General features: G+C 44.6%; 1 protein-coding gene across 2 annotated transcripts; it reads right to left on the reverse strand.

Annotated features, from left to right (window-relative positions):
- Window positions 1-2,921: 2,921 nt before the first annotated feature.
- On the reverse strand, window positions 2,922-15,868 carry elovl4b (ELOVL fatty acid elongase 4b). 2 transcript variants are annotated; one of them, XM_072696247.1, is made up of 8 exons: window positions 15,779-15,868; window positions 12,954-13,375; window positions 10,522-10,612; window positions 10,237-10,424; window positions 9,295-9,375; window positions 5,501-5,672; window positions 4,243-4,370; window positions 2,922-3,287 (listed from the first exon to the last, which is right to left on the reverse strand). In XM_072696247.1, exons 3-8 carry the CDS (start codon window positions 10,586-10,588, stop codon window positions 3,012-3,014), a joined length of 912 nt encoding a protein of 303 aa, XP_072552348.1. In that variant the 5' UTR covers window positions 10,589-10,612; window positions 12,954-13,375; window positions 15,779-15,868; the 3' UTR covers window positions 2,922-3,011. The 2 variants fall into 2 exon arrangements, with proteins under 2 accessions (XP_072552348.1, XP_072552349.1); XM_072696248.1 differs by having other exon boundaries at window positions 12,954-13,372; window positions 15,779-15,845.
- Between the last annotated feature and the right edge of the window lie 4,907 nt (window positions 15,869-20,775).

A 20,775-nucleotide genomic window follows, 5' to 3' on the forward strand; every position in this document is an offset into this window, starting at 1 on the left:
AATAAACATGACCTGAGGTGGACGGTTAGCGCTATCAGATTAGCGCTGGGTGTGTGGAGAACCTACACCGGGGGGATTCAGGGGGCTACAAACACACGTACATACACATTAGATGTCACTGGCATCCCGTTTATTCAGCAGATGTTTCCAGCAGAACCAGAGACAGGACGCTTTTTAAAAAAAAGCTCAGTTAGCTAACACGTTTAGCCATTTTCACTCTTCACCTGTTTGATTTTACACTTCCTAAATGAACCCATGAGCAAACACGCACCAAAATAAAGAATATATTGCAAAAATAATCTGTGGAAACAGTCAGAAAACGGTAATTACACACTGTTTATGGTAACCTGGTCGTTTGATTTGGCTCGCTAAGCTAAGCTATCGCGCTAAACACAGCTGTTTTGTGTGCGGTTGGGGGAATTTCTTAAAAAAAAGTGATGAACGAGAAGATACGTCACTGAAAATCAGTGAAAACTGACATGGCAGGGAAGAGAAGACTGTCCGAACACTGTAAAACCGGCCTGGCAGAGTCTCAGGATCCGAGTGGTCAGTTAATTCAGCCGGGTTTGATCCCATAAACTTGAAACGTCTCATATACACGACATGTCCAGAAGTTTATGGACACCCTTTTTATTGCGTGCAGTCAGCTGCTTGCCAACACGTCACCTTCGAGCACTGAGACTGTTCGCTTGCTGCCTAGTATCTCCACCCCTTTGACTTAGGGGTCACCAGATCATCAATGTCGTTCACCTCACCTAGGTCTTAATGTTATGGCTGATTGGTGTATGTTAGTTTCAGGTCCAGGTATAACACAACAGTGGCCTTACAGGCCGCACTGTCCGTAGCATCTACAGCTAAACCTGCATCTCTGTGTAATTAGGATCGTCACACTGCAGGTAATTACACATCGATACACACCGGCTTACATGAGGTAAAGTACGTAGCGCATGTGTACGTTAGCATGTCTGTGAAACAGCATGCCTGCATATCTGTATAGCAGCTCAGTTTATCTTCTACACAGGAACCGGGCCGCAGACGCTCTGTTCGGTGTGAATTTGCGGAGGTTCCACACTTAGTATGAACGGGTTCCTCTGGAACTGCGACCTTCATGTAAATCAACACTCGTGCAGGACATTCAAACGTTGAAGCGAAGACTTAGCGAAACCTCACACTCCTCCTCCTTACCCCAAACGCCAGTCAGCTGAGTCATGTTCCGACGTCTGACGTTTTGCTTCGTCAGCTTCTGCTGGTAGCTGGTTTCAGATGGTCTAAGCTGGTCTTCGATGGTCATGGTGGTTGGAAAGCTGCCCATCCAGGTGAAAACATGGCTGGCTGGTAAAGCTAGGTGACCAGGTTGGTCATGCTGGTTCTACTAGTGGGTCAGGTTGGTCATGGTGGTGGCCCAGCTTGGTCATGCTGGTTATACTAGTGGCCCAGGTTGGTCATGCTGGTTCTACTAGTGGACCAGGTTGGTCATGCTGGTGGCCCAGCTTGGTCAAGCTGGTTCTACTAGTGGCCCAGCTTGGTCATGCTGGTTCTACTAGTGGATCAGGTTGGTCATGCTGGTTCTACTAGTGGGTCAGGTTGGTCATGCTGGTTCTACTAGTGGGTCAGGTTGGTCATTCTGGTTATACTAGTGGACCAGGTTGGTCATGCTGGTTCTACTAGTGGACCAGGTTGGTCATGCTGGTGGCCCAGCTTGGTCATGCTGGTTCTACTAGTGGATCAGGTTGGTCATGCTGGTTCTACTAGTGGATCAGGTTGGTCATGCTGGTGGCCCAGCTTGGTCATGCTGGTTCTACTAGTGGATCAGCTTGGTCATGCTGGTTCTACTAGTGGATCAGGTTGGTCATGCTGGTGGCCCAGCTTGGTCATGCTGGTTCTACTAGTGGATCAGCTTGGTCATGCTGGTTCTACTAGTGGATCAGCTTAGTCATGCTGGTTCTACTAGTGGACCAGGTTGGTCATGCTGGATATTTAGGTTAACCAGCTTAGTGACATATTGATGACTAGCTTGGTCACACTGGTTAATCTGGTCGACCAGGTTGTTCAGATTAATAATACTGGTTGACTTGGTTAGCTATGATGGTCAACCAATGGCTTGGACAAACTGGTAGTGCTAATGAACCAGCTGGTTTGTATTGATCATGCTTGTTGACCATGGTGGTTATTCTGGCTCACCACGTTAATCATGCAAGTGGTGCAGCCTGGTCAACTGATCATGCTGGTAGACCATCTGAACCATCCTGACCAGTTTGTTTGTTAGCTTTTAGCAACATTAGCCTCACAGCTCTTGGGGTAAAGGGGTAAATGATGTACATTGAGTTTCCACCAAACTTCTGCTTTCCCTTCTGAAGTGGAGCCCGGCAGACGTTCTCCTCTGGAGTCTTCTAACTGGTGGAAGCTGCTGACATTCTTATATCCACACCCTACCTCACTCTTCTTAACAACCACAACAAAAAAAACACCATTCACAAAGTAACACCCCTCCCTCCCACACCCTCCCCTCCCCAACCCAACCCCACCCCACCCCACCCAACCACATTCAACACTGCTGGCTGCTGCTGTGCAGAGGGACAGACAGACATACAGAAGCTCTTAAAACATAAATATCGGAAAAATAAAAAGTGATGTAATCGAAGAATCTACGAAGTGTTCAGTCAGAATAAAAGCCGCTGGCGGTGCCGTGTGAGCGCGACCCTTCCTCTGACAATCAGACCCCTAGAACTGGACTCTGTGCACCTCAGCTGTTGGGTTTACACTCTGAAAAAAGTACGCTGAATTTACTCGAGTTGGCAGGAGCTGTGATGATGTCATACCTTTTTCATCCTGTGGAAATAAATCCAAATAAATTCAACGTGTCACTTTTTTCAGCGCAAACCAGGCCTATCCAATCAGCAAATCAATCATCTAATCCCCCTTCACAACCCACTGGTCCCCAAAAGACGTTTACTCTCCCAACGCTTCCCCTTCTCATCCTCCTCTTCTTCATCCTGCTCTCCGCTCCTTTCCTAATCTCTCTTCTTCCCTTTCTTGTGCTTCTTGCCGTTCTCCTCTGTGTGCTCGGCGGCCTTGGCGGAGCCGTTGGTTTCCGTGCCGACACCGTTGGCCACGCCCTTGGCCGATTTGTGCCGCGGCTGCTGCCGGTAGGTCTGGTAGTAGAAGTTGGCGAAGAGGATGATGAAGGTGACGGCGTAGCAGATGAGCGCCCACTGCATCCAGGCAGGGAACGGGCAGCCCGTGTAGAGGGAGTGGGCAGCATGGCCGATGGTGACGTGGAACTGGATCTGCAGACACACAGATTGTCGCAGGTGATGAAGCAGGTAAGTATGTAAATATACCAAAGTAATCTAGATCAAGACTGGTCACACCGGTTACACTGGTTGACTAGGTTGGTCATGATGGTCAACCAGCTGGTTTGTATTGATAATGCTTGTTGACCATAGTGGTTATTCTGGTTGACCATGGTGGTTATTCTGGTTGACCATGGTGGTGGTTCAACTTGGTCATGCTAGTTATACTAATGGACCAGGCTGGGCAAGCTGGCCATGCTGATAATGGACCAGGTTGGTCAGACTGGAAGTGCTGAGCAACCAGCTTGGTTGTGTTGGTCATGCTGGTCAGCCAGCTTGTTCAGGCTGGTAATGAAGTATTGTCATACTGCATATTTTGTGACCAAATGTTCCAACTGAGGCATACTGACCAAACTTTAGGTCAAGATTAAGCCTGGTCCTGTACTGGTCATGCTGGTTGACTAGGTTTGTCATGATGGTCAACCAGCTTAGACGAACTGGTAGTGCTAGTCAACCAGCTGGTTTGTACTGATAGTGCTTGTTGACCATGGTGGTTATTCTGGTTGACCATGGTGGTGGTTCAACTTGGTCATGCTAGTTATACTAGTGGACCAGGTTGGTCATGCTGGTGGTCCAGCCTGGTCCAGCTGGCCATGCTGATAATCTATCAGGTTGGTCAGGCTGGTAATGCAGTTCGGTTATACTGGATATTTTGTGACCAAATGACCAAAACGTTCCAACTGAGGCTTACTGACCGAACTCTAAGTCAAGATTAAGCCTGGTCCTGGACTACTCATCACGATTCTTCATTAGAAGAAAAATGTAGCCCAGGACTAGGCTTAATCCTGACTCCTGAATGAAGACGACCCTCCACATCCAATTTCACAGATTCCATCGGTTGTTCATGAGTCTGGTGAAGCAGGTGCACATATATGAGAAACATATTTACCATCTGAATTATGGTCAGGTACTTTTTCCACCACAGGTACTTCTGCATATGGGGTCCGAAGGCGGCCAGACCGTAGTAGCCGTACATCAGCACATGGATACCTGAGTTTATGGTCGCTCCGAAGAATGCTGTGAGGGGGAAAACAGATCCAGGTAAAGGGTCAAAGCACATCTAGGTTAAAGGGCGTGTGAGAGGGGCTGAGTAAGCCCTGAGGTCAGGATTAGAGCAGATAGTGGGAATAACAGGAGGGGTGATTATCTAACCCATGCAGTTTAGGAAGGGTTCCAGTGGGGTCATGGATTCAGCTACTTAAACGTGAAGGGTCTTTTTGTCTTTGCGGGCGTTTTGGGGGTTCTGGAGAACGGTGGTCAGCATGGTGCAGTGTAATGGTGTAATGATTGGGCCCATTTGGGAAAGCAAATCAACACATGTAGAAACCCATTTAGAGCCCATGACCACCTGGAACCCACCTAGCCCACGTTCCACCCATGTGAGCCCTACATGAGCATGTTGGGTGGGATATAGTCTGCTCCATGCCCTATAGGGGGATATAAGCCTGGAGCATATGCTTCAGCTGCCTCCCCACCCCAACCCCCACCCCCAAACAAACTCCCCCACCCTCAACTTAGCTCTGAGGCTTCAAAAGCAGCTTCTATCAATCTGTCAATCGGCTTGTCTCACAAGTTAACTTGTAGCAACGCTTCTAGCCAAGTTAGCAAAACTCCAGCCTACTGTGTCTAGAATGTGTTCTCAATGTACTATATATAGCCAAAGATATGTGGACACCACTCCTAATTATTCAGTTCAGTTGTTGTAGCCACACTCATTGCTAATAGATACATAGGATGCCACTTTTGCCAGATGTCGGTTTAATTTCTACCCTGCTAGAGCTGCCCCAGTTGATCATAAGTGCTGTTGTTGTGAATTGAGAGCAACTTAAAGCTCAGCCATAAAGCGGTAGACCACACCAACACATGAATTTTCCACTCCTCTGTTGCATTGCTCATTACAGATCTCCAAACTGCCTCAAGAAGCAATCTCAGCACAATAAATGAGCATCAGGAGCTTCATGAAGTGGGTTTAGTGTTGGCTGGAATGGACTAAAGCCCACTCCGGGGCAGGACGGGGGTGTACTCTATAGTAATGCCCTTGGATTTTTAGAAAGGGTTCAGGTGAGACGATCAGGTGTCCACATACTTTTGGCTTCTTTTAATTGCAAATCAACACCATGAATACGTGTATGTTGAGGTGTTCTTACATTGGCCGCCAGGGACCCACTTGATGCCGATCCACCACAGGATGAACATGGTGCAGTGGTGATAGACGTGCAGGAAGCTGACCTGGTTAAACTTCTTCCTCATGATGAAGAACACTGTGTCCAGAAACTCCACCCCCTTGGAGATGTAGTACCACCACAGCGCCGACGCTATCTGCAACAACACACACCACATGCTATCAAAAGGGGACCCACATATATACAGTCAATGCTGAATTTATACATCCACTGAAGGACTTCAGAGTGCGACTTCCATGAATTCACGCTAATGAGAGACTGTAGTTCCGCCTCCTCAGTGTATATCACAATACCTACATTTAGAGCGTTATTAATATTCACCTAATGAGAGACTGTAGCTCCGCCTCCTCAGTGTATATCACAATACCTACATTTAGAGCGTTATTAATATTCACCTAATGAGAGACTGTAGCTCCGCCTCCTCTGTGTATATCACAATACCACTAAAAATATAGTGTCCAAATATTTATGGACCTGACTGTACATGGACCAGCACTTATCCAACACTGACCGGTATGAACCTGCTTGGAAATGCTGGATTTTCAGGAAGGTGGACTGATTGCTGCTGTTTCTCCACAGTGCTCTCAGGTCGACTGTGAGGCCCTGAAGGCTCCTCAGGAGGCACCAGATTGAGGTCAGCAGAGCAGGGGCAAAGTTCAAAGGAGTGAAATGGTCCTGAGCTGGGAGAGAGCCCAGCACTGCAGTAAGCTTCAGACACAGACCATTAAACAATTACAGCTTCACAGCCTCAGCCTGCTGCAGGACGGCCGGAGGAGACGGTTCCTTTAGGGCTCAGGAGCTGCTGGAGAACGTGATGTAGACGCAAGACAAGCAAGCCATCGCTGTAGCACCCACTGAGCTGCCGTTCCAGCTGAAGATCAGACTCTAACTGAAGATCAGACACAGGTGTCCCCTCAGCACAAACGACCGGTCGAGGCATATTTGGTGTCTGAAGGTTAGCTTCTATAGCTTCTACACTCTGGAGCGACGTGTGAAGGTGTATATATATTTCTGACACTGCATATCTATTATTATCTAAAAACCTCAAAATAAAATGATTAATAAAAAAATTACTAAAACAAAATTCAATCATTAATCAACATATAACATAACATTGACTACAATAAATGAACATATGATTACAAATAAACTAACATTAAGCAGTATAGTATGGCTGAAATAAATTCAAATAAATCAGTATATGACTAAAAATAAATTAAAATCAATATATGTCCAAAAATAGACTAAGATAATTCAGTATATGACTAGAAATAGACAAAAATCCACATATGACTAAAATACACTATACTTAAGCAATATGACTAAAATAGACTAAGGTAAATGAAAATACGACTAAAAAATAAACTGCAATTAATATACGACTAAATAGACTAGAATTAAGCAACATAATATTACTAAAAATAGACAAAAATAATGAATATAATAACATTTAAAATATAAATAATAAATAAAATTCATATGAATCAGAATATGACTAAAAATAAATCAATATATGTCCAAAAATAGACTAACATGAATCAATATATAACTAAAAATAGACTTCAATTAATATATGAATAAATTAGCCAAAAAATATCAATATAATAAAACAGACTACATATATGAATTTTAATATGAATAAATCTAAAATAGACTAAAAGACACAAAATATGATAAGAAAATCAGACCAAAAATAATCAATATTTCACTAAAAATAGAGAAACTTAATCAATGTGATTTCATTAAAATTAATCCTTATTACTAAAATAGATAAAGATTAATCAATAAATCAATTTAGGACTAAAATAGACTATGTTTAAAAGACAGCTGTAGGCTGGTAGGTTGGTGTAGGTTGATGTAGGCTGGTGTAGGCTGATGTAGGCTGGTGTAGGCTGGTGTAGGTTGGTGTAGGCTGGTGTAGGCTGATGTAGGTTGGTGTAGGCTGGTGTAGGCTGATGTAGGCTGGTGTAGGCTGATGTAGGCTGATGTAGGCTGGTGTAGGCTGGTGTAGGTTGGTGTAGGCTGATGTAGGCTGATGTAGGCTGGTGTAGGTTGGTGTGTGAAAGCTGATGTGGGTAAATGAGCACCGCAGGTTACTGTACATCTCTCCTAGTTGCTTAAACACTCGCCTCGTAGATCAGCCTGAGAACTACAGCAGCAGTGTGTGTGTGTGTGTGTGTGTGTGTGTGTGTGTGTGTGTGTGTGAAGGGGATTTCACTCCTCAGGGTTCAGGGTGTTCTGATCGACAAAGTCAGACTGGGTGAGCGAGAGAGAGAGAGAGAGAGAGAGAGAGAGAGAGGGACAGACGGCTTGGTGATCTAAAGTCCTGGTTAACTCTCTAACCCCTTACAGCTCTCGAGGCCAACAGCAGGTGGAGGAGGGGACAGAGGCGGAGTCAAGAGGTGGTGAGATACCTAACTCCGCCCATGTCCTCAGGTCACCAAGGAGAAGACTTGATGAGCTTGATGCCAAAGCAGCAGACTGAGGAAATCCCCAAACTACGCCGATCACGGAGAAGGCCAGGATACAGAACCCCCCGACACCAGAGATACACCACTGTGACTCAACAACACCACCCATTAAACGACCCCTCCTTTCCCTCACGCTGACTCCACCTGCATGCCCCGTATCTCCCTCCAGCCGCCAGGCTGCAGGTAGCTAAGCTAACACTGGTCAATAGTCACTGGTGCTGAGTTATAGGAGATGGTGGGCTTCTCAGAGCACTCGCCAAAGACCCTTTCCACCTGATCTGACATATGGAAGTCGTGGGAAATACGTAGAACATAGACTTGTACATCTGCTGACCACACCTACAACACAGAACACCTGCAAACCTGAACCATTTTTCAGGAGGCCCTCACCTAGTAGAAGGATAGATGGAGAAATGGGTGAAGGGTGGAAGGATGGAAGTATGGAGGGATGGGTGACTATATGGATTTAGGTATAAAGGGATGGCTGTAACTATGGACAGAGGGATGGAGACATGGATGGAGGGATGGCTGAAGGTATGGACAGAGAGATGGAGATATAGATGGAGGGATGGCTGAAGGTATGGACAGAGAGATGGAGATATAGATGGAGAGATGGCTGTAACTATGGACAGAGGGATGGAGATATAGATGGAGGGATGGCTGTAACTATGGACAGAGGGATGGAGACATGGATGGAGGGATGGCTGTAACTATGGACAGAGGGATGGAGACATGGATGGAGGGATGGCTGAAGGTATGGACAGAGGGATGGAGACATGGATGGAGGGATGGCTGAAGGTATGGACAGAGGGATGGAGACATGGATGGATGATGAAGGTATGGATGTAGGGATTAAGGTATGGATGGAGGTATGGGCAGAGGGATGGAGATATAGATGGAGGGATGGCTGAAGGTATGAACAGAGGGATGGAGACATGGATGGATGGATGATGAAGGTATGGATGCAGGTATGAACAGAGGAATGGAGATGTGGATGGAGGGATGGATAAAGGAGTAGAAGGAGGGATGAAGATGTATATATACCATATACCATGGTATATATACCATCTCATACGCCATACAATCACACCACCCGAATTCCCATTACACTCCACCCTAACTATCACACCTCCAAAATGTGTCCACAAAATAGGAACTCTCATAACACCAACCAAACCCTCTAACTTCTCTACTGTAATATGGTTTGTTGTGGGTGACATATGAGGAGTGTGTGTGTGTGTGTGTGTGTGTGTGTGTGTGTGCGTGTGTGTGTATTTTGGTTCTCACCCTGACTTCATTGACATCATTGGAATAGTTGACAGGTTGGCAGAGGTAGCTGTACCCAGCTGCTCTGGATCCCAGCAGCAGCTAAAGAGAGAGAAAGAGAGAGAGACATTAGCAGCATATACTGTAGATATCACTGAACCCACAGAACTCTAAACTTCTCTAAGGCAAAAAGGGGGTGGATGGGTGATGGAATGAAGGGCAGCATGGAGGAGAGGCCGTGGAGATCCTCTAGGATGGTAGAGAATGGAGAAATTTATGGAGGAATAGATTAAGGGGTTGAAGAGGGAGATGGATGGGGAGATGGTGAAGGAGAGGATGGATAGATGGATGGATACACAGCATAAATAAAGGAGGGTGGAGGAATAGGGCAATGGATGAAGGAACGGAGGCATGATGGTATAGACAAAGCGGATGGAGGCAGAGATGGTTGGATAAATAAGTGGAGGGAATGATGTAGGGGCGAAGGTATGGATAGAGGGATGAAAGTATGGTGGATGAGGGGTGGATAAAGGTATAGCTGTAGGGAATGCCCTAATGAACGGCCATATGAATGGAGGAATGGATAAAAGTATAGGATTATGTGGGACTGAGCATATGGATATAGATGTTGGGCCGAAGGTATGGATGAAGGTATAGATGTTGGGCCGAAGGTACGGATGGAGGTGTAAATGTAGGGCCGAAGGTATGGATAAAGGCATAGATGTAGGGCCGAAGGTATGGATGGAGGTATGGATGAAGGTATAGATGTTGGGCCGAAGGTATGGATGGAGGTATAGATATAGGGCCAAAGGTATGGATGGACATATGGATGGAGGTATAGATGTAGGACGGAAGGTATGGATGGAGGTATGGATGAAGGTATAGATGTAGGGGCCGAAGGTATGGATGGATGGAGGTATGGTTATAGAGATGCAAGTATAGAGGTATAGACAGAGCCTGTACCTCTTTGCAGATGTAGAAGTTGAGGAGCACCATGCTGAAGTTGTAGATGATGAGGGTTTTGCGTAGCTGGAACGGTTCACGGTTCTGCATGTATCGAGGCCCCGCCCATAGGAAGAGGAGATACAGAGCGCTGATGCCCAGCGTGGGAAGCGGGGATGACATCATGGGCCATCGTTCCACACGCTTGTCTACACACACACACACACACACACACATCGATGTTTTATTTAAGATGTTTAAGGTCATTTCCATAGAGTTAAAGGACTCCGCAGTTCAAAGACGTACCCGCTATGGTAAGACTCCATCTGTAAAACTCTGCGGAGTCATTCATAAAGTGAACGACTGTGTCCATGGCTCAGGCTCTCACTTGATTATCCTGGGAAACAGAGAACAGATTAATATGCAGAACCGCAGCTTCCATAACCGCCTGTAGTCAAGTATAATGGAGCACTCAGTGGAAATAAGCAATTTAGCGTCACTGAATGAAGGTAGACTGAATTTCAGAGCGTTTAATGTTGACGTCTGATAAACTGTGAAGCTACTAATTGAATTTTAAGAGGCAGATGGCACATCGAGACTGTCCTGAGTGTCTGAGACGCTTCAGCACATCTCAAATTCCGAACACTGAACACTGTGTTGACGTAATTCATGAACTCAAACTAATCTACTCTTCCTGAACAGACCAGTGTGTATAGTAAAAAAAATTGGGCTGAATCCACTGACTCGAGGCAGCTGTGTAGCTCACTCTGAAGCTGGCCTGTTCCACAGCACCAATCAGGATATCCTATTACAGGTGGAGAGTAGAGCTCGGGGAAGTGCTTTGTTGGCTCATATTTTCCTAAATTTAGATCATTTACTTACTTAAACTCGAACCCTGTGTCTCCTGTGTCTGAGGAGCAGACCTTAATATTAACTCCTCCACCTGTTGCTGCACTAATCTGCACTAACAAAGCCTTCAGCATCATTACATAACCCTGAAGGCCTCCTGCTGACACTCCTGCATTATTCAGGACAACTATCGCTTTCCACGCTGCGGCAGAAACGAGGAGAGAGGATACTGTGGTCAGGATCTTACTATAGCAACCAAAACTCTTTACAGATCAAAACTCTTTACAGATCAAAACACTTTACAGATTTAAAATCACTTTACAGATCAAAACCAGACCTAAACTACTTTATGGATGAAAGCACTTTACAGAACAAAACTATTTAACAGATCAAAAACACTGGCCATAAAACTTTAGACCAAAACACTAGACTAAACCACATTACAGATAAAACCACATTACAGGCCAAAATACTTTACAGATCAAAATACTTTACAAATTTAAAACCACTTCACAGATCAAGACCACTTTACAGACCTACTTTACGCAAGAAAGCACTTTATGGACCAAAGCTATTTTACAGATCAAAAACACAATCATAAAACTTTACAGTTCAAACCACTTTACAGACCAAAATACTACACTACTTTACAGATCAAAGCAATTTACAGACCAAAACTATTTTACAGATCAAAATGCTTTACAGATTTAAAATCACTTCACCACTTTACAGACCTACACTTTATCAATCCTAAAACTTTACAGACCAAAACACTTTTTACTTAAAATAATTATTTACCAAGCGAGAAAACTTTTATCTTTAATAAAAAACTACTTTTGTGTGGCAGCATTAGCGGCAGCATTAGCGGAAGCATTAGCGGCAGCACTAGCTCGGGAATGAAGCCAAAGGCTGCTAATTTCCTTTCCTTGTTGTGATGTCAGCACTCATCAGCACTCAGACCTTTCAGATGTCTAAACCAACAGGTGCTCCAGTCTGTGCTTTCAACCAATGACAACTGTCAGATCTGTCAGTATTTCAGCAAAAGCTGCTCTTTATACAGAGGAGGACGCTCTGCTGAAGCTGAGAGTGTTTCTGATGTATTAAAGTTCTGCACTGACGCCCTGATGAACCCTGCGGAAGGTCTGCGAGTGTTGATCAGGCAGTCCTGTTTCAGTAGTAAAGCCATGCCTAGGCCATACAGACGGGGCCCCGCTTGTCCTGGACCATAAAGCTCTGGAGCGCGTGTGTCAGCAGGTTCCTCGCGCACCCGTCAGGCCGCTTTAATTCCAATTGATCTGCGAGCTTAAGCACGGGTGCAAATGGTACGTGACCCACATTCGGCCGGCCTCCCATCCAGCACAGTCCCAGTGAAGGTTACACACCTCAGACTCACGCTACACTCTTTCCTACAACGGTTTTACAAGCTTTAACCAGGGCACTGTGCTGCATTTAGGTCCATCTAACATCCTCCATAACGAACAGTGAAGTTCTAAGCGTGCTTTCTGTTTGATTGAACGGTTTGATTGAAACCATCTGTTCTCAAAGCAGTCTTCAAGGCCCCCTAGAAGGCCCACATTTGTGCTATGAAGCTTACAGAAGACTGGTGTGAGGACCACTGCTTTGAAGAACCATCTGTTAAAAGGTTCTTAAAGGTGCAGTGGTTCTCACAGCAGTCTTTAAGGCCCCCTAGAAGGTCCACATTTGTGCTATGTAGATAACAGATGATTGGAACCCTTATGTGGAACCTCCCTGTATCGCTGATGATGAAGAGCGTGTGCATCTCACAAAGCCTGCAGGTCTGAGCAGCCCTGCTGAAGATGCACCAACACTGGAGGTGCAGGTGCATTCAGGACAGGAGCGGCGAGAGAAAATGCACAAGGACGTCTTACCTTGCAGCTCGAGACAGACGATCCTACAGCAACATTGGCCGGTCAGTGCAGACGGTCAGTCTCTCTCTCTTTTTCTCTTTCACTGAGTTTCTTGTTGACAGCATGCAAGTGACCGGTATCTCTCAGTGCAGGAAGAACGGTGACCTTTTAGAGTGAAAACCAGACAAAGGGAAGCACCTGAAGCGACTCATGCACACTCCCTGACCGGACACACCATCCTACAGCCAGATCTGTGGAGAAAGAGAGAGAGAGAGAGAGAGAGAGAGAGAGAGAGACAGAGACAGAGAGAGAGAGGACGGCAGAGCCACCTGTTGGAGCAGTTGGAAGGTGCCCGTAACTTCTGGCCTGTTCAGAATAGGGATGTGGTCAGGCGACCCCTACTGGTCATCTGCATCCAGGATCAGCCCCACGGCCCAACACTGCTGGAGGTGAGAGTGTATGGGTCAGATTTAGGAAACGTGGTGGTGCCACCTAGTGACCACTGCTGCAATGTGAAGAAACAGAGCTTCCTCTCTTGAAGCTACACGGCTAAAGTAGCTAACAAGTACTGGAGGCTTCTGAACCACCGTTGTGACAAACAGAGCTGAGCTGTACACAGACCTACAGCCACGGTTCCTGACAAATCACTGTCTTTACAATCAGCCACGACATGTTCGATGTCAATGTTGCCTCCTTAGCTAAGCGCTGGAGATCTGAGGCCCAAATCAATAGGAGTCAATAGTCAAAGGTATGTCCTAAGAATGGAATGGGTTTGTAGTCTAAGGTCCAGTTTTGTGGACAAGGCTTAAGCCAAGTCCAGGACTAAATGGTAACAGCAGTTGATTTATGATTGAAAAGCATTTCTGGGTCAGAAACTGGGCCTAAATGTCTCCAGCTGTAGGATTGTCCTCTTCAGTCTTTAGCTTATTTTGAGTTTGACTTTTAAGACCTACTGTTTAGTATCTACTAGAAAAGATTCAGAAACTGACACAAATGATTCAGTAGCTATTAGAATTGGTTCACTTCTTCTATACATTTTTAGAATCTACTATAAATCATATCATATAAAATAATTAATAAAAAACATTATTATAAATCTTTCAGTATCAACTATGAAAATGATTCAGTATCTACTACAAATATCTTCTATGGTATCTACAACAAATGATTCAGTAACTGCTATAAATGATTCAGTATCTACTACAACTGATTCAGTAACAGCTATAAATGATTCAGTATCTACTACAACTGATTCAGTAACTGCTATAAATGGTTCAGTATCTACTACAACTGATTCAGTAACAGCTATAAATGATTCAGCATCTACTACAACTGATTCCGTAACTGCTATAAATGATTCAGTATCTCCTGTAACTGATGTAAATGATTTAATTTTTATTACAAATGATTCAGAAACTGCTATAATTGATTCAGTATCTACTATAAATAATGCGATACCTTCTACAAATTATTCAGTAACTGCTATAAATGATTCACTATCTACCATAAATGATTCACAATTTACAATAAATAATTTAATATCTAATATAAGAGATTCAGTGTCGTCTACAAATGATTCAATGTTCACTAAAATGATTCCGTAACTGCTATAAATGATTCAGAAACTGTTATAAATAATTCAGTAACAGACATAAATAATTAATTAACATATATAAATGATGCAATATCTACTAAAATGATTCAGTAACTGATATAAATCATTGTTTGAGGTATATAAATAAATCAATATCTATTAAAATGAATCAGTGACTGATGTTAATGATTCAGTAGCTACCAAAATGATTCATGAACTTATATAAATGGTTCAGTAGCTGCACACAGGCCTTTAGAGGGGTCAAAGGGTTAGTCTGTTTCTGTGTGGGGTTTTAAGGGAACTAGGCTACTTTAGAAATAGTTAAAATACTCAATTATTAACACCTGTAGTGCTTATCATAGTTCTTAGAGCATTCTTGTAACACAGACAAATCCAGACTAGGCAATCATGCAACACCGCAGAGCTCTTCTCACTTCCGTTTCCATTGTGCTTCATTTTGCCGTCTTGTTAGAAGTCGGTGGAGAGAGTGCTGTAGTTACGCAGAGGAACACATGGTGGTAGCAGTGGGTTAGTAAATCAGTGAAAATCCCGGACGAGCCCCTCTCACATCTATCAGTCTTAAACAGTGTCTTCCATTCCCTCACATTTGTGTATGACATCATATACAGAGTGAATTAAGTGGGTTTTAATGGTATTTAGTGAATCGACATTTCGACACGTCATTTGTTGTGTTTTGCTGTCAGGCCACGATTCAGGAGCTGCAGAGGGTCTCTGGAAAGCATTAGAACTTATGCACATGTGTATGAATCTGAATGCAATGCGGGTTTTGAGTTGTGTAAGCACACATGAATTTCATTCTCAAATAGAGAGAGAGAGCGAGAGAGAGAGAGAGAGAGAGAGTTAACATTTGATTTCTGTACTTTTCCACTCTTCAGCTTTGAGCTCCAGCTGGAAATCAGCCTCATCCTCAAGCTCCTCTCCAAAATACACTTCAGCTCTGCAGCTTTTAGCCAAGGAGGAAAAAACTTACATAACTGTGTGTGTGTGTGTGTGAGAGAGAGAGCACAAATTACTGTCAATCAGGCAGAATGTAAACTCATTATTGAAGATGGTTTGGAGTTAGATGGTTCTGACTGTGTGTGTTTGTTATGGAAGTCTGTCTGGGTCTGAGACGGGTTACTATGGTGGAACCAGTGCTGGAGATGGCAAGAACTTCTGTCTAATTTTCTGTCTGAATCTGAACTCCACACCATACAAAGAATCAAAGACTTGGAGGATACAAGCAGCATACCTGGAGTCTTTGGTAGGTCCTCCTGGACATTCTCCCTCTCTGGCTCACAGGGTAGCTGCAGTGTTCCTGACACAGATGTGGAGATATGGAGCAAAACAATGAAGCCGTAGGCCATTTGACCATCTGACACTCCTTAGTGCTTTTCCTGGTTGGATCACCCTGACACACCTCACTGGGATTACTGGTGGACCACCCTGATACTTCTTACAGGTTCACCAGACAAGTGAAATATTCTTATTTGTAAATATATCAAAGCAGAAGATCTTTTTTTGCCTTACCACCAAGTGGTCCAGCCAAGAATACTCAGTGTTCCTGGCTGATTTCCCATTCTGGAAGCATGAGTACGCAAGAGTTTCAAGACACGTCATGCTGTGTACATAATGCTTATGCAACACAACTCGAAAGGCGGTGTATTCTTGCCAATAACATCACCACAGCCATGCTGTTATTCTTGATAACTCACCACCTCAAGGGTTCTCTTTTTATTTTCATCAGTAGTTTCATTCCAGAGACTAGGAGACTCACCTCAGACTCGCACCCCAGATACCCAGGACTCGTGATGGACACCCCGGAAAACTGGATAGTCACCTCTGACTCTCCCAAGAGACTTAAGACTCAAATAAGTCTCACCACAGAGAATCAAGATTCATCTTAGACTCACCCCAGAGACTTGGGACTCACACCCCAGAGACTCGAGACTTCATTCAGACTCACACCCAAGATAGTCAAGACTTCATTCAGACTTACACCCAAAAAACTCAAGACTTCACTCAGACTCACATCCCAGAGACTCAAGACTTCACTCAGACTCACATCCCAGAGACTCGAGACTTCACTCAGACTCACATCCCAGAGACTCGAGACTTCACTCAGACTCACATCCCAGAGACTCGAGACTTTACTCAGACTCACACGCCAGAGAGTCGAGACTCCACTCAGACTCACATATCAGAGACTCAAGACTTCACTCAGACTTACACCCAAAAAACTCAAGACTTCACTCAGACTCACCCCAAGAGACTCAAGACTTCACGCAGACTCACATCCCAGAGACTCAAGACTTCACTCAGACTCACATCCCAGAGACTCAAGACTTCACTCAGACTCACATCCCAGAGACTCGAGACTTCACTCAGACTCACATCCCAGAGACTCGAGACTTTACTCAGACTCACACGCCAGAGAGTCAAGACTCCACTCAGACTCACATATCAGAGACTCAAGACTTCACTCAGACTTACACCCAAAAAACTCAAGACTTCACTCAGACTCACCCCAAGAGACTCAAGACTTCACGCAGACTCACATCCCAGAGACTCGAGACTTCACTCAGACTCACATCCCAGAGACTCGAGACTTTACTCAGACTCACACGCCAGAGAGTCAAGACTCCACTCAGACTCACATATCAGAGACTCAAGACTTCACTCAGACATACACCCAAAAAACTCAAGAATTCACTCAGACTCACACCCAAGAGACTCAAGACTTCACGCAGACTCACATCCCAGAGACTCAAGACTTCACTCAAACTCACATCCCAGAGACTCAAGTCTCATATTTACACCCCAGAGACTTGGGACTCACACCCCAGAGACTCAAGACTCCACTCAGACACATCCCAGAAACTCAAGTCTCATATTTACACCTCAGAGATTTGAGACTCGTATAGGTCTCACCACAGAGACTCAAGATTCATCTTAGACTCACCCAGAGACCTGGGACTCAGATATAACACCCCAGAGATCTGAAATTCAACTCACACTTAAGACTGAAGAGACTCAAGACTTCACTCAGACTCCCAGAGACTCAAGACTGAAATCAGACTCATAGCCCAGAGACTCTAGACTTAACTCAGACTCACACCCCAGAGACTTGAGACCTGACTTCATAGAGATGTTTATATTAGAGTTTTAATAAATGGTCTATAAGCTACAGAACTATAGAAAGTGATCGGGATATTAGAAATGTTTATAATCTGGTCAAATTTAGATGCACTAACACACACAGAGACACACAAAGTTGTGTACACCGTTTCGTAACCTCAAAGTATGGCCACACCCACCCAAACAATAATGCCAAAAATGCAGATGTGTGTAAAGCTCTCTGTCTCTCTCAGGGCAACTGTAAAAATAAGGGTTATTAACAGAAATTGCAAAACAACAGCTGCACCAAACATCATCTCTTCACCAACTCTCCCCCTCCAGTTTGGGCTCCTTTGCTCGTACATTCATCCATGGATCTGGAGCCTCGGGAATTATTCCATTAATGAAAATTAAACTTTGGCAAAGGCCGTTGCTGTGCCAACCAGTAAACCTGCTTTATCTTGAGGAGGTGTGTTGACCTTTCCGTCTCATGTAAACTGATCCGCGCCGGACTCTCTGTGAAGGTCTCGGCCATATTTAATCATCGTTCTTTTAGATAAACTTTCTGTCCTTCGCATATTTACCCTGTGATTACAGAACTGGCTAGGTTAGCCTAACCTTATCTTGCTTAGCAGTTAATCCAGCTGATGTACTTCCATCTACGTGGGAAAAATGGTTTCCATGTTGTTTTGGAACAACAAACTGTCTGAGAGAAGCAATCCTGGGTCAGATCTCTCACATCTCTTTAACCGTAGAAGAATATCCCCAAAGAAATGCTAATGTTAAACATGCTAAGCGGAAATTAACAAATGGGTAATTCCAATGCTGACTCACTTGCAGCTATTTTAACGACGGTAAACAAATCCAAAGTCAAAGGCCTTGTGAAAGTTCGCTCAGATACCAGTAGTTCTGGTGGCTCCTTCTGCTCTACTGAAGGGGTTTGCTGGAGGCTTCAGGTGGATGCTTTGTGCCTATACCTTGATAGATATTCAGAGGGATCATGATGATCACAGAATTGACTATCCTTTACTGTGTGTGGTGTACAGCCAATCAGGCTTGCTCCACTTGATTTGATTTTAACGAGGAAACTGCACCAGATGCAAACGTCATTGTGGAACTCATTACGGCAGGGCTCACCACAACCATAACTTCACTGGCCGTGCAGTAGCTCAGGTCCTGATCCTGCGAGACTTGTATGATGTATGTGTTTGGTCCTAAAGGACAGCAGTTAGACTCGTACGTCACATTCAGCTCATCGCTGTCAAACCTTGTGTTAACCTTTAAACCAAGTCCTCATATAAACACGCCGTCCATAGCGTGCTACACCCAGATAACTGTACCAGTGTGAAGCCTCTACCCAATAAAGCCTCCAGTGTGAGAAACTTCACTACTGACATCTTGTAAACACATTTATAGGACCTTGTTAGAAATTTTACTGTGCTATTGCGCATAGGCTTGACTTTTGTTGAGCCAAAGCGAACGGCTAGATTAATATTGCTGGTCAGAGGTAGGCTAGTGAAGTGGGTGCTGGATGACTGGCTCTATTCCAGATCACTGTGTCCACTTTCCCATAATAGACTCCAGTTGCTGGACGATTTGTTGCCAAACGCCAGTCTGATCTGGTCTGGAAGAGAAGTCAAAGGGTCTTGCCAGCTTGCTTTGCCCAGAAAGACGCACATTGGCCTGGGTAAGCTTCCTTCCACATGTGGGTGGTGGTGGAGCTTATGTGAATTCTTTGGGAACTTGCTGCAGTTGTCACTAATAAGAGGATTCACCTTTGGGAAGATTTAAGGAATTACTGATTCTTCCGTCTCATCAGACCAGGGGTGCCTATTCAGTAGTACAGCAGCAATGAGAGTGCTCAGGCTATGAGAAGATTTTTTAATGATAAAAGTGTTGCTTTAATACACCTTCTCCTAGGACTTAACTCAAGGTTCCTACATCCAGGACATCCCATAATCCTCTCCTGTCTAATATAGAAACAAACTCATATTTAGCAGTATTTGTGACTATATTTATGATATAGTTGTTGATTAATACTTTAGATCAAATGCTTTCACAATAGTTGGCATTAGGAAAGTGATGATGACACGTTTATGACACCAAGAACAAGAAGAACCTGGGACCAGAGGTTCCTGGACCTTTTACCTTGTCAAATCTCCTGCCTGCAAGAAAGCTGTATTTTGATCGAGTGTGTTGTCAAACACTCTTTCACAGCTTTTTCAGCGAGGTGGTCTTACTTGGTGAGTGTTCAGGGTCAACTGCCGTGGTTGTTTGTGTCAGCTGTTGGGGAAGCGGTGCAGCCAGCAGATGAAAGCCAGCGATTTCCGATGATAGGAAGCAGCACAAATGTTGGCGGCATGAATTGGGTGGAGTCAGAGATCCAAAAAGGGGCCTGTTTACACCTGCATGTTGTCTCTGAATTGTACCTGAATCTACTTTGACCAGATTCTGTTTACACTTGTCATTAAAATGCATCTCCAGTGAGATCAGATAAGATCTGATTTTACATCATTCACATTTTACTTTGTCAGTTCCTGTCAGTTTAGAGGAACAGTGGTGGCATTTTCGTGAAGGCTCTTTTAGAAAATGCCACGTCCCTCACTGTGGAATGGTGCCCCTTATTTGGTTCCTAGATATTTGTTCCTACTAGAGATGGTGGAGAAATACTGCTGGAACCTGCCATCATCAAGCAGCAGCTCCCGCACCAACAACCATGCTCAATCTGGGCTTGAATTGAATGCACTCGGATAAATTGGTGGTGGTGGTGAGATGGTCTTCTCATGTCTGCTGCATCTAATTACCTTCACAAAAGTGACCTGCCCGACTAACATGTCCATGTGGGGCCTGTATGGGTTGCCCAACTGGGAGCCAGAACATTTTGTCTTCGGTTCCATGTTGGCCCCACATATGGATGCCCACCAGGGTCAGTGATGGGACCAGGAGGGGTTAAACATGGCACCCCTCTGGGTTGTACACTACATATGGGGCCCAGATGGGATGCTGTAATGGTCTGAGTTGTAACCCCAACTCAGAGCCCATGCCCACCTGGAACCCACCTAGTCCACGTTCCACCCATGTGAGCTCCATATGGGCACGTTAGATGGATGTTGTCCTCACTAGGGTGTAATC

Source organism: Salminus brasiliensis, chromosome 14, assembly GCF_030463535.1.
Source record: "Salminus brasiliensis chromosome 14, fSalBra1.hap2, whole genome shotgun sequence".
NCBI classification, from domain to species: domain Eukaryota; kingdom Metazoa; phylum Chordata; class Actinopteri; order Characiformes; family Bryconidae; genus Salminus; species Salminus brasiliensis.

Coding starts and splice junctions, on each gene's coding strand:
- elovl4b (XM_072696247.1), bottom strand. CDS start 10,588: ATGGACACAGTCGTTCACTTTATGAATGACTCCGCAGAGTTTTACAGA. Junction 10,425..10,521: donor ATGGAGTCTTACCATAGCGG/GTACGTCTTTGA, acceptor GTGTGTGTGTAG/ACAAGCGTGTGGAACGATGG. Junction 9,376..10,236: donor ACTTCTACATCTGCAAAGAG/GTACAGGCTCTG, acceptor CTCTCTCTTTAG/CTGCTGCTGGGATCCAGAGC.